Source organism: Thamnophis elegans, chromosome 13 (genome assembly GCF_009769535.1).
Source record: "Thamnophis elegans isolate rThaEle1 chromosome 13, rThaEle1.pri, whole genome shotgun sequence".
NCBI lineage: Eukaryota > Metazoa > Chordata > Lepidosauria > Squamata > Colubridae > Thamnophis > Thamnophis elegans.
Window position 1 is genome coordinate 8,496,425 of NC_045553.1, and position 13,907 is coordinate 8,510,331.

Consider the following 13,907-nt stretch of genomic DNA (forward strand, 5'->3'; position numbering starts at 1 on the left):
TTTCTTAACTATCCATCCATGTCTACCAAATCTCTCTCTCCATCCCTTTTCTTATCTATCCATTTTCTTATTTATCTGTATTCATCTTTCTCCTCCTCTTTCTGACCTAGTCTGTTATCTATCCACCTCTTTTCTTACCAACTCCATCTATCCATCTCTATCTACTCTTATCTATCCATCTCTTTAACTATCTATACATGTCTAATCTCTCCATCCCTTATCTATCCATTTTCTTATATCTCCATCCATCCATCCGTATCTATCTATATCTATCTATCTATCTATCTATCTATCTATCTATCTATCTATCTCTTCTATCATCTATCTATCCTTTCCTTTTTCTGACCTAATCAGTATATTGATATCTATCCATCTCTTTTCTTACCCACTCCACCATCTCTATCTACTTATCTATCCATGTCTATCTCTCCATTTCTTTCCATTTTCTTATATAGCAATAGCAGTAGACTTATATACCGCTTCATAGGGCTTTCAGCCCTCTCTAAGCAGTTTACAGAGAATCAGCATATTGCCCCCAACAATCTGGGTCCTCATTTTACCCACCTCGGAAGGATGGAAGGCTGAGTCAACCCTGAGCCGGTGAGATTTGAACCGCTGAACTGCTGATCTAGCAGTAGCCTGCAGTGCTGCATTTAACCACTGCGCCACCTTGGCTCTAATATCTATCTATCTATCTATCTATCTATCTATCTATCTATCTATCTATCTATCTATCTATCTATCTATCTATCCAATCATTATCTATCCATCTCTCATCTATCTACCTATGTATCTAATCATGTATCAATCATCCAATATTATCTTTATCTACTCTATACATACAGTATAATCAATCAATCTATCTATAATCAATCAATCTCTCTATATATAACCTATCTATCTATCTATATATATATATATAGATATATAAAATCTATCTCTATAATCTATCATCCATCTAGGTATCTATCTATCTATCTATCTATCTATCTATCTATCTATCTATCTATCTATCATTATTTATCTATCTTCTATCTATCATCTATCTATCCCTTCCTTTTTTTGACCTAATCAGTCTATTCATATCTATCCATCTCTTTTCTTACCCACTCCACCATATCTCTACTTATCTATCCATGTCTATCTATCTCTCCATTTCTTTCCTTATCTCTCTGTTTTCTTATATCTATCTATCTATCTATCTATCTATCTATCTATCTATCTATCTATCTATCTCTATCTAATCATTATCTATCCATATCTATCATCTACCTATCTAATCATGTATCAATCATCCAATGTTATCTCTATCTACTTCTCTATATACAGTATAATCAATCAATCTATCTATAATCAATCTCTCTCTATAATCTACCTATCTATCTAATCATCTATCTAATAATTGTCTGTCTGACCTACTCAGTATCGATATCTATCCATCTATCTAACCTAGGAACGAAGCCCCTTGCTCAGATGCTGGCCACCATCCGATTTGTTTTCCGCAGAGAAGCCCTCGCCATGCCTTCTGCCAGGTTACCCAGAGGACACAGTCGCTTATTTGAGCATCCCCCCCCCAGCCCCCACTCCCAACCACTTCCCTCTCTTTCAATGGGCCATTGATGCGAAGGGACCATTTGCGGTTTGGAGCTCCCCCTGTTTAAAAGGGCACGGACGGCTGCCAACTCCGTCTCCATGGCCCCACTCTTGGGAAAGCTTTGCAAGTGCATCTCGCATGCCAGGGCTTTGTGGCTGTGAGCGGACGCAAACTGTATTTTTGTGGCCTAGTTAGCTTGGCAAGAAAGGAAAGCGCGCCAACCCACCAGCTCTTTCAAAGTAGCAGCTGCAAAGGAAAGAGCAGGGATTTCATCCGGTCAGCCTGGGGTATTTATTTATTTTTAAATTTCATTTAAGCTGACATGGTGGCTCAGGGGCGAAGACGCTGAGCTTGTTGGATCAGAAAGGTCGGCAGTTCAAATCTCTAGCGCCGTGTAACGGCTTGAGCTCCCAGCTCACTTGTCCCAGCTTCTGCCAACCTAGCAGTTCGAAAAATGCAAGTAGAAAAATAGGAACCACCTTTGGTGGGAAGGGAACAGCGTTCCGTGCGCCTTCTGAGTTTAGTCTTGCTGGCCACATGAAAGCGCTGGCTCTTCGGCTTTGAAACGGAGATGAACACTGCCCCCTAGAGTTGGGAATGACTAGCACACATGTGCGAGGGGAACCTTTTCTTTAAGCTGCTGCTATCCTGCTATCATCCACACCATTCATGATACACAAAGTTGGGATTCTACAAGTAGTCCTTGACTTACAACATTTCACGTAGTGACTATTAGAACGGCACGGGGGGGGGGAGTGACTTATGGCCATTTTTCACACCGAGGACTGTTGCAGCCTCCCTGCGGTCACACAATCGAAATTCAGACGCTTGGCAACTTGGCACGCAATTATAAGAGTTGCGGTGTCAGACGAGGGCTCTGTGTCGGAGGCAGAGAGGAAGTTAGACAGCAGTGAGGCAGAGGAACAGCTGGAGCCTGTTCCCAGTGTGTGCATGCGCAGAGCTGCCAGAAGACAACAACGAAGAAAGCAGGGTCGACTTGGAAGTAAAGCCACACCTTGGGAGGTGATTGGCCCCTTTTATAGGAAACAAAAGAGGAGCGAATGGGGAGGGGGCTTTTGCAGGAAACAATTCATTTCTTCAGTCCTTTCAAGAGTGGAAAGTTCCGTTTTTGACTTTAAGAGACTCTGTGCCAAGTGTTGCCTTGCCCTGCATTGGGAAGCTAGTTATCTGGCAGATCTCCAAGCGAGATAAGGTTCACATGGATAAATATTCCTCAGGAAAGACTGTTTCCTAAGCCTGGCTGACTGTGAATGAAAGGAATTCACAGTCGTGTAAATAAAAGAGGTTTTGCAGGGACCAAGACTTTGCTTCTTGCTTTCTAAGGAAGCCTGGGTCAGAACGCTTACAGCGTGGGGATTATTTTGCCTATGAACAATCAAAGCAAAAACAACACTCTAAGAAATCCCAAAATCATTTATCACAATCCTTGGTATTTAAAAAAAAATATTGCATCCCCACTAACAGCGGGCAAAGTGTTTAAAACCGAGCAAACAGGCTGCCTTCCCAAAGTTTCTCAATGACAAGATACACGAGAAGCGAGTATCTTAGCTATTTCACCCAAATGGATTGTTCATAACTATTTTTCATGCGCGCTTCAAACTTTTATGCAGTCTTCTTGTTTATTAAACGGTTTAAGATTTAAATTAGCTCCATGGGAAGGGAACAAGGATAATAGGATGTGCATTCTTCTCCCCTAGTTGAATGCGATAGCTCAATGTTAAAACCATCAGCCTCCAAGATCCTGAGAAAGAAATAATTGGAAAAATCGCCTTCTCTGTGCCCAAATAAGATGCTTTGGCGGAAGGCAAAAGTATTTCTCACGATTGTGGCAGTGTATTAGCTGTTGAAATTTTTTCTTGGCTAGAAATAGAAGTGGATTAAAGAACTACGGTAATTATTTGATGTGCTTAGACATGGCCATAATTGGCTTCTGCCAAACTGCCAAGGAATTAGGAATTAAAGCCAAAGTCCATTTGAAGAGGTATCGACATAGAAACGCCCAAGATTCCAGCTGGTATTTAATAAATAGCAACACAGGAGAGAAACAATTGTTTTAATAAATGCAGTTTCCAAAATTCCTCGCTGTAATGATTTACCGAAGACACACTTACAAGAAAATTGGTATTTTTTTTATCAAGTATACACCGATGATGTAGAACTTACACATACACACACACACACACACACACACACACACATGAGAAGTGACATTGCAGGAATAAAATGTCAACCAGAAAGATAAAGGCTATTTTCAGGAATGGACCTTTCATTCATCAGGGAAGAAAGCCATGTGATAACTTACACTACAAATCAAATAATCCCGAGCTCACCTGGGGACAAGGCGGATCTCACAGGTGAAATTTAACCTTGTTGAAAGGTGCCCATTGGAACCAGTTGAGTGGAAATTTAGAGTGCCTCCCCCATGTAGTTTTTTCCCCCCATATTATTTTTAAAATAAGAGATGGAGCAGCAACAGCCTCGTACAAGATATTAAGTCATCTAAGGCTCAACAGCTACATACCAGAAAAGTGTTCTTAGAGAAAACCACAAAGGCAGTATTTTGCATTGAAGCATTCCAACTCAAAGTACCGTCCTGATTCCTGGAAGCTTGTAAGTCTTGGATAAATGTCTTCATCTAAATCTTTTTTTTCTGAGTCTAGGCCAGTGATGGTGAACCTTTATGGCACTCGGTGCCATAAAGGGAGCACTTCACACAAACACACAAACATAGGCGCTCGCCTGGGCCGCGACCAGGAAGAGGAGCTGCCCAGGCGGCATATGCAAGCTGGTAAACGAAGTTTTGGTTTGTGGCACGAGCATGCGGAACGGCCAGCAAGTTTTCTGGTTATTACCACGCACACACATACCAGAAAATGGAAGACTAGATTTTTAAGAGAGATTATTTCGTTCTAGAAATTTTTAACTGGATATTCCTTAAGTGTTTTTAACTTGCTCTGGTCTTTTGACTGGAATAAACAATTGACTTGATGATGACTGCTTTATTGGTGTAGCTTAAGTTTGGGGTCGGGGTGAGGTTTTCTGTTGTGTGCACCAGAAGCATCTTGTCACAACCCAGGATTTGAAATGTTAAGGCAAACTTTCCTCTTATGCAGTCCTTCAACTATATGGAGCTAGCCTTTTATGAAAATGTACACAGGAGCAGTAAGGGAAGGAGGCAGCAATTAATTAAATGTACCTGCTACAATTAAGGCGAAAGAAATACTGAAAAGGCAGGGTGTAAATTGTCTTCTCCAATAATCGTCCAAGAATTGAGATGTTTTCTCCAAAATCAGAAGTCCCAGAAGACAACGCTTCAGAGTGCTTTTATGAATTATACATGAAAGAAAGTAGCTTAAATTTCTCAGATTGCACTTTCAAGGCTATTTCACAATTTTAATCACACGGCAAGAGGGACTAGCAACCTCTTTGCTCTAGCGCTTCCCCAATGCAGCGGGGCAAGAAAAGCCCCCCCCCCCTTCCAGCTGTATAAAATATATTGAGTTTATAAACAAGAGGTGAGAGACAAATAGGTTTCTTTAAAGCTCATCCTTGATTCGTTTGTCTGTGCGTTTGATGTTGATATCCAAGGCATCCACTTTCCCAGTGAGACGATAAAGGACCTCATCCTGTTCATCAATTTCAGTTTGCAAGCCCAGAGCAAGGTTTTTCAGTCGGCCCAGCCCGGAGGACATGTCATCTGTAAAGATCCACCCCCCACAAACACATAAAATTAGCAACACAAGAGGTAGACAAAAACACAGAGGTGTTTGTGAGGCAGTTTGTATCCAAGGCTATTCATGGGATTCCCTTGGTTTAAATTAAAAGAGGCTTTGGCACAGCCCAGGGACGCAGTGCCTCAGTGGCTAAGACGCTGAGCTTGTCGATCAGAAAGGCGCATAGAGCGCTGTTACCTTCCCACCAAAAGTGGTTCCTATTTTTCTACTTGCATTTTTTACATGCTTCCGAACTGCTAGGTTGGCAGAAGCTGGGACAAGTAACAGGAGCTCACTCCATTACGTGGCAGTAGGGATTCGAACCACCAAACTGCCGACCTTTCTGACCACAAACTCAGCATCTCAGCCACTGAGCCACCGCGTCCCTCATAACCAAGCAGGTTACTAACTTATCAACTGCAGTGTCTTAAAGGTGCGAGCCTTAATTCACTTGGCAAGTCATAAAATTGGGCAAAACTCACTTAGCAGTCTTGTTTAGCAATGGAAATTTGGGGCTCAATTGTGATCCTAAGACAAGTACTGCCTGCGAACAACTAGGACTAACATTGGGGAACGGGGACTATCGTGACTCACCTAAGTTGTTATCAATTTTCTGGTGGCAAGCACGGAGGTGCTGGTTCTTGGGGTAACAATCAGACGGGGCTGGATTGTTTGAACTGGTCGCACTGGAACTGAAGTCTGGAAAGAGAGAAGAAAACGACAGTGTCAAGCTTGGAAGCCACTTTTGCATAGGGCCTCAAGCCTGCCACATATTCAAACATATTCGACTGTGGGAAACTGGGAGGGGGGGGGATTGTATGGAGCATGGGAGATATGTAGTCAAAATAACATTTCTTCTCAGAAAGTCAAGGTCGCTTCTGTCCCTGCACCTGGACAGATGTGGATGGGAGGAATCTTCCTTCGTGGCAATGACTGATCAGACCATGGGATGGACTTGTGGATGTTGGGGAAGGGTCTTGAACTTTCAACTGGGTAGGGAAAACCTGGAAGCTTCAGATTTGGGTTTTCCCAGATGTGCCAACGTGGCTCTTTTAATAAATTGTAACTTTGAGGGATTTCTAGCCTCGGAAGGTTATTTATTTGAGGATGCTATTTGGAACCCTGACAGACAGTTCTGTAGATACCCATCTTAAGGTTCAAGGACATCCCTTTTAAAAAAACGAACTCATATTCAAGGGCTTATCTTGTATGAGACTAGCTTACATTCCACTCCAAATTAAGCAAGGTTATTTTTCTGATTAATAAACAAAGGAGGCCTTGTACGTAGAGCTCTGCTGGCCAAAACAACAGCGACAATGTTCAAGTTGTATCAAATGCAGATAACCAAACAAGATCAAGCATACCTGAGTTTTCCAACTTCCGTAAATTTGGATGAGTCTCCTGGTACTTGGACTCTTGTTCTTTACTGACGGATAACGCTTCTTTTAATCTAGACAAAGGAAGAAAAGGGAATTCCCCACGTTCAGCATTTATGGCTTCCACTTGCTTCCAAACAGAAATGAGCTTTGCCTTATCAAGGTTTCTCAACCTTTAAGGTACGTGGACTTTAAGCTGGCTGTGGAATTCTGGGAGTTGGAGTCCACGTATCTCAAAGTCGCCAAGGTTGAGAAACACTGGGTTGGGGGGGGGGGGGGGAGAAGTTTTCCTTTCTGCTATATTTCTGCATTAAATGTTTTATTTTCTGTGGGTAAGGTTAAAGCAGCCACTTAGGCTGACAACATCCTCTTAGGTTTAACCACAAACCCACAGATGGTTTATTGGAAAGTCTGCACATTGAAGATTACTGTTTTATTTTCTCACCCCCTTTCAGAAAGAAAGATTTCAGACATAAGTGTGACATGCAGTGGTTAGGGTGCTGGCCGAGAAACCTAGTCCTGTCTTTGGCATGAAAACCAACTAGGTGTTGTGGCCCGCCAGAGGCCAGCAAAACTGGCAGCAGATTCAGACAGTGAGGAGGTTGGAGAGGAAGATGGGCTAGTCCTGGAGTCTGAGGAAGGCTCGGATGAGGGCTCTGTGTCAGAGGCAGAGCCGTCTGACAGTTATCAGCTGCCTTCAGAATCAGACATCAGTGAGGCAGACGAACAACTGGAGCCTGTTCCCAGTGTGCGCATGCGCAGAGCTGCCAGACGAAGGGAACAGCTAAAGAACAGGGGTCGATTTGGGAGTAAAGGCCACAGGTGGACGATGAATGGCCCCTCCCAGAGGAAATAAAAGAGGAGCGAAAGGGGAGTGGAGTTTGCAGGAGACAATTAGTTTGCTTCATTGTTTCGTGACTCTCTCTTCTGCAGATCTTGGCCTGGCAGCTCTCCAAGCCAGATAAGGTCTGTGACTGTAAATCCTCCCTTGAAAAACTTCGCTGAAAGTGAATGAGAATTCACAGTCAATTAATAAAAGTTTTTTTTGCGAGGACAAGGAGTTTGCTTCATACTCTTGGGATACCTTGGTCAGAAAACTAGGTGACTTTTGGGCAATCGCCAGGAGACTGACTTCTAGTCCCACCTTAGGCAGGTAACTTGACTGGGTTACTTTGGGTCATTCAGCAGGAGATTGGGGAGTTCTAATCCCACTTTAGATCATGAAAGCCAGCTGGGTGACATTGGGCTTGTCCTTCCCTCTCAGGCCAACCAACCTTAGAGGATTACTTTTGTGGGGAAAGAGGAAGGAGTATTACAGTATGTTTGCCACCTCGAATCATAAAGAAATAAAGGTGGGATAAAAAAAAATCTAGTAATAAATTCAAGCCGAATATCAGTTGGGCATGGATGAACTCAGATGCCCACCCACTTCCTGCCTCCTTAGAAGAAAACCTCAATTGTCTACCTATTGCTTCCTTGATATTCAGAGGCTCCATTCTGCTCGAGTTTGATTTCTTGCGGCTTGGCCTTAAAGTAATTGATGAAGCCCCCAAAGACACTCTTAATGCTATTGATATGTTTCTGACTCGTCTTTAAATCTTGATCCATCTTGTCCACCATGCGTTCAGAACGCTTCAGGGCTTCCCCTTGCCGGACGAGTTCCTGCCAAAAGCAACATACTGTTTCAAACAAACACACAAACAAACGTCAAAAAGGATGCTGGTATTTTAATTCCTCAATGAAACACATTTTATGCAAAAGGAACTGTGGCTTTCTCTTTATTAAGCTAAAGCATTGACAATATGAAATAGAATTATTACCAACAGCTCACAATATTTGTAGCTCAGGATTGCTGAACCATTGGGGGGGGGGGGTTGGTACTTTCTGAGCTTCGTGGTTTTCTTGCAGACATTTCATGACCCAGCTAGGTAATATCATTTGTTTTAGAAGGGATTGGGATTTATGGAATGGAGACGGAGCGAGGAGGAGGAGGACTGTGCGGTACTTGGTGCTCCCTGAGCTTGGTTGTTTTCTTGCAGAAGTTTCATTACCTAACTAGGGAACATCATCAGTGCTAAAGGGGAGTGCGATTTGCAGAGGAAGAGGAGGAGGAGGGGTAGGGGTAGGAGGAGTCTGTTTGGCTGTTTGCTTGTAGACATTTTATGACCCAAAATAAGGAACATCATCAACGGAGGAGGAGGAGGGGGAGGAATAAGAGGAGGGGGGAGGAGGACTATGGAATCCTTGGTGGTCCCAAAACTTGTTTGTTTTCTTGAAGGTGTTCCATTAGCTAACTAGCTAACTTTGTCAGTACTCTGATATTACCTTGTTAGCCTTACTTCCATAGCAAGCAAACACTGAAAAATATGTTTTCGAGATTCCTGTTTACCTCTGATGTGGCGACTCCCACATGTTCAGACTCATAAATGAGAGACAGTGACTTGTTGGTGCTATCCAGAGACGATTTCGTGAGCCTCATGACTTCCTGTTGTAAATATCTTTGTCTGTCTGGACCTTCTCTCGGAGGCTCCTCCCCTTCGTCCCACTTGACTGGCTTGAAGTCATCCTCGTCTTCATCAAAAGGATTGCAACTTTTGGGGAAATTCGACATCTTTGCAGCCTCACGCTTGGACCGCTTCGATTTATAATGTAGGTTTACACGGGCAGAATCAAGCTGGTGTTGCTCAGACGAAGATGGGAGTCCTTCGTGTAAAAGGAGCAGTGGCGATGTGCGAACAGCCAAACTCTGTAAGAGAAAAAAAAATTCATCATGAAACATACTTATGTTTAGTCATACAGATCGTCCTTAAATAAAACCATTTGTCCAGTAAACTGTTTGAAGTTACAACAGCAATTAAAAAAAAGTGACTTATGACCATTACAGCATTCCCATGGTCACATGATCGAAATTTGACAATCAGTATGCATTTACAAGGGATGCGATGGCTCAGTGGCTAAAAGACGCTGAGCTTGTCCATCAGAAAGGTTGGCGGTTCAGTGGTTCAAACGGAGTGAGCTCCTGTTACTTGTCCCAGCTTCTGCCAACCTAGCAGTTCAAAAGCACGTAAAATGCAAGCAGAAAAATAGGGACCACCTTTGATGGGAAGGTAACAGCATTTCATGCACATTTGGCATTTAGTCATGCCGGCCACATGATCACGGAGACGTCTTCGGACAGTGCTGGCTCTTCGGCTTTGAAACGGAGATGAGCACCGCCCCTTTGAGTTGGGAACAACTAACACATATGTGCAAGGGGAACCTTTTACCTTTTTACCTTATGCATTTACAATGGTTGCAGCATTCCAGAATGAGGTGGCTGCCATGTGTAATCTTCCTAGCCGGCTTCCGACAAGCAAAGTCAACAGGGGAAGCCAGATTCACTTAACGGCTGCAGTGATTTGCTTAACAACTGTGGCCAAAAAAAGGTCATAAAATGGGGCAAAATTCATTTAACTGCTTTGCTATTAACAGAAATGTTGGGCTCAATTGTGGTCATAGGCTGAGGACTACCTGTAAACCGTTCAATGTCACTTAGGCGAGTTGGGCCCTATAGAAATCTGATCAACGTAAACAGAGCATCAAATTGCTTGAATGCACACTTCTGTGAAAATTTCCAAGAACAGCAAACCGTTCGAAGTACTCATCTCACTGCAAGGAACCAGCATAGAGTAGCTATGTTGTCAGACCCGGAAGCCCTCTTTTTCACTGGGCCTTCAGTTTCTACTGTGGGAAATTGGTAGGGGAGGATTATATGGCATATGGGAAATATATAGTCTAAATCAGTGGTCTCCAACCTTGGCAACTTTAAGACCTGTGGATTTCAACTGGTCTTAAAGTTGCCAAGGTTGGAGACCACTGGTCTAAATAACATTCCTTTCTCAGAGAGTCAAGGACATCTCGCCCTGCACTTGAGTGGTGGGACTGGGAGGCATCTCCAGTTTTGGATGGTGCCTGATTGGACCATGCGATGGACATGGGATTGCTGGGCAGGGGCATAGACTTTCACGGGTGGGGAAAACCTGGCAACTTTCAGATTTGGGTTTTCCCAGATGTACCAATATGACATCTCTAATAAAGTGGAACTTGGAGGAAATTCAAGCCTCAGAGTCTTCTTTCGTTGAGGGGATGGTACTTGGAACCCTGATATATGTTCTATCTATCTTCTAATTTGCCCAAAGAGAAATTGTTTATTCGGTTATGAAAAACAAAAACCATTATTTCAGGAAATTCAAAGTCTATCAGCTGAGCCACAAGTCCTTCTGTTCTCTTTAACAGACAATTCATCTTTCCAAGCATCCTGAAACTGCTTTGCGGGCATTTTTTTGCAACTAGTGTAACTGAAGCCATGTTGGAAACGGAAAAAGTCAACACCAATGCCATTCTTAGGGAAGGCCCAAGACATTCTGTTCTAGGCAATCAAATAATTACTTGCCTCTTATTGAATGACTCAAGACCCAGAATATCTTAGTCAATAGACTGGCATCTAAAATAGAAAAAACAACAAACAGCACAATAAAAAACAACCGATAAACAATTTATTGCCTATTCACAATATCTTACTTTAGATCTCTCATTGAAATGTTATTATGGTATGTACAAGTCTCAGTTTTCAGTCCCAATGCCAAGAAAGATTTGTTCAAAACTTTCAAAATAAGTATAAACTATCATCAGAGCATGTTGACAGAGCCACATTTACACAACTTGAAGCAGGCTCTTTCTCCCGTGAAAAATAACATCCCATTTTGCAAAATTATCAACATTCCATATTTACTACCATTTCAGTGTACTCTAAATATTTCACTACTTAATGAAATAGTGACCACAATCTACTAAACCTCTTGTAGCAAGACACCAAAAGACAAACACGTGAGCACTTACTGAAAGAGGAAGCCACAAGAAAGAGGAAGTTCCTTGCAAGAGCTCTGCATTTAATCATCAACTATTTCAGAATAACTTAAGGAATTGGACTGTACCTTTCAGCAGTTTCAAAAATATCTTGTTTATCTCCTTCAATTTTAATTGACTCGGTGACTTAATCGGACTTCCCTAGCTTGGCTCTCTAGCAATTCCTGGCCAGATTTCAGAACCATCTTCTATAACCCTCTTCCAAAGGAGTAGGTTTTAATTGCAAAAGTAAATTCCAAAACAAAATATTCTTTTCATGTCTTAAGGTGATGTCCCTTCTATATAAGAAGCTTGTCCTCCCCGAGGCTATTTAACCTTATTCCTGCTTCAAAGAGTATTTTTAAAATATAACAAACACCAAAACAGTTGTTAAAAGGTAAAGGTTCCTCTCACACATATGCACTAGTCGTTCCTGACTCTAGGGGGCAGTGCTAATCTCTGTTTCAAAGCTGAAGAGCCAGCGCTGTCCGAAGACATCTCGGTGGTCATGTGGCTGGCATGACCCAACGCTGAAGGCGCACGGAATGCTGTTACCTTCCCACCAAAGGTGGTTCCTATTTTTCTACTTGCATTTTTACCTGCTTTAGAACTCGTAGGTTGGCAGAAGCTGGGACAAGTCATGGGAGCTCACTCCATCACATGGTGCTAGGGATTCGAACCACCGAACTGCTGATCTTTCTGATCAACAAGCTCAGTGCCTTAGCTCCCAAATTAATGGTTGTTAATTTGACCCAATTATACTATTATTTCAATTTATTGTTCTTGCAAGCCAGGAGGCCAAATGTTTCCCAAGGTGAGATCAGCTCTGATCTTTCTAGCATTAAAAAAACCCCGAAATATGTTTTATTTTTATTTTTTTTCCCTAAGCAGGCTTGGAGCTCTAAGAGAAATGGGGAACCTGCAATACTGTTATACACTACTATATGTAAAATATTTGTCTGCTTGCCTAATGATTTTAGATTTTTATTATCATAAAAGTTGAAGACACGTTAATAAAATTAATAATTTGATTTTGGGGGTTTTTTCCCTTGATTTAATCCATTCTTTATTGTATGATGCCTAGAGTCATGTTCATGAGGTAACCAGCTATATAAATATCATAAATAAATATCACAAATAAGTGTCATAAATAAATATCATAAATAAATTGAAGGTTCTTTCCTAAGGCCTTAAACACCTGTTGAAGCATTGATGGATTAGATGACACTATAATTGATTTATTTACTTAATCTTGACTGGAGGCAGATTTTTTTTATTGTTTTGAACCTTTTATGTTTTAACTAGTTGAATTTTATAGCTTTTCAAATGATTTTTGTATGGATATATATATATATATATATATATAGATAGATAGATAGATAGATAGATAGATAGATAGATAGATAGATAGATAGATATAGATATAGATATATAGATATATATATATAGATATATATAGAGATAGATATATATATATATAATCTATATCTATTTTGATTGGGATTAGCCTTGAATTGGCTGAAAAATGGGCAGCTATATAGTTTTTTAAAAAGACATGGGGATGATGGGAACACATCCAGGTTACCTGGGCCAGATTAGCTGCGGATGATGGGCACAGTAGCCCCAATTTAAGTGGAAATCACTTAATTGGGGAAGATTATAGCCAGTAATGGGGTAGTTAAAACTGACACCCCACTCCGTCAACCTTCATTCGCTCCCAGGAAGCCCACTGAGGAGGGGCATCTTGAGGCCATCCATCTCAGCCCAGCCTACTTCACGGCATCGGTGTGAGACACACACACCCCTCCCAGAATGGCCAAAGAAACAAAAGGATAGGATTGGATAGGATTTCAAATGTCTATTTTTTTTAACAAACCCGCCCCCTGGCGCGAAGTGCCAACTCCGCCGCCCTTTCTTCCCTCAGCCCAGCCTACCTCTCAAGGTTGTTGTGGAAACCCCCGAAGCGCCAGAGAGGGAAAGGCAAGCCGTGGAAAAAAGCCAACGTCGCTGCCTGGAGCCTCTCCTGAAAGACCAGCCGGCGATTAACCGCCCGCCCCGGAGTTCCCCTCAGGCGCCACCCACGGCTTCTCGGCCGCTGCTTCACTTCCGGTCACGGTTGACGCCGCGGCTGCCGTCGCCGCGTCGAACCATCCCGTGACTAGGGGAGGGCGCAGCTACATCGGTGAGAGGGGGCGGGGTTAATGAAAAGGGCAGCGCGCCTGTGCCGAACCCATTTCTGGGTAGCTCTCGCGAGAGTAGCCGTCTGCCGCTCTCTCGCTCCCTCGCTCTCTCTCTCTCTCTCTCTCCCCTTGCGTGAGG

The 13,907-nt window shown here is 42.5% G+C and overlaps 1 protein-coding gene across 1 annotated transcript; it reads right to left on the bottom strand.

Annotated features, from left to right (window-relative positions):
• Window positions 1-3,651: 3,651 nt before the first annotated feature.
• Window positions 3,652-13,782, bottom strand: SNAP29 (synaptosome associated protein 29). The gene is made up of 6 exons (XM_032229714.1): window positions 13,523-13,782; window positions 9,094-9,450; window positions 8,170-8,366; window positions 6,693-6,778; window positions 5,923-6,027; window positions 3,652-5,312 (listed from the first exon to the last, which is right to left on the bottom strand). Exons 2-6 carry the CDS (start codon window positions 9,313-9,315, stop codon window positions 5,152-5,154), a joined length of 771 nt encoding a protein of 256 aa, XP_032085605.1. The 5' UTR covers window positions 9,316-9,450; window positions 13,523-13,782; the 3' UTR covers window positions 3,652-5,151.
• Window positions 13,783-13,907: the final 125 nt, after the last annotated feature.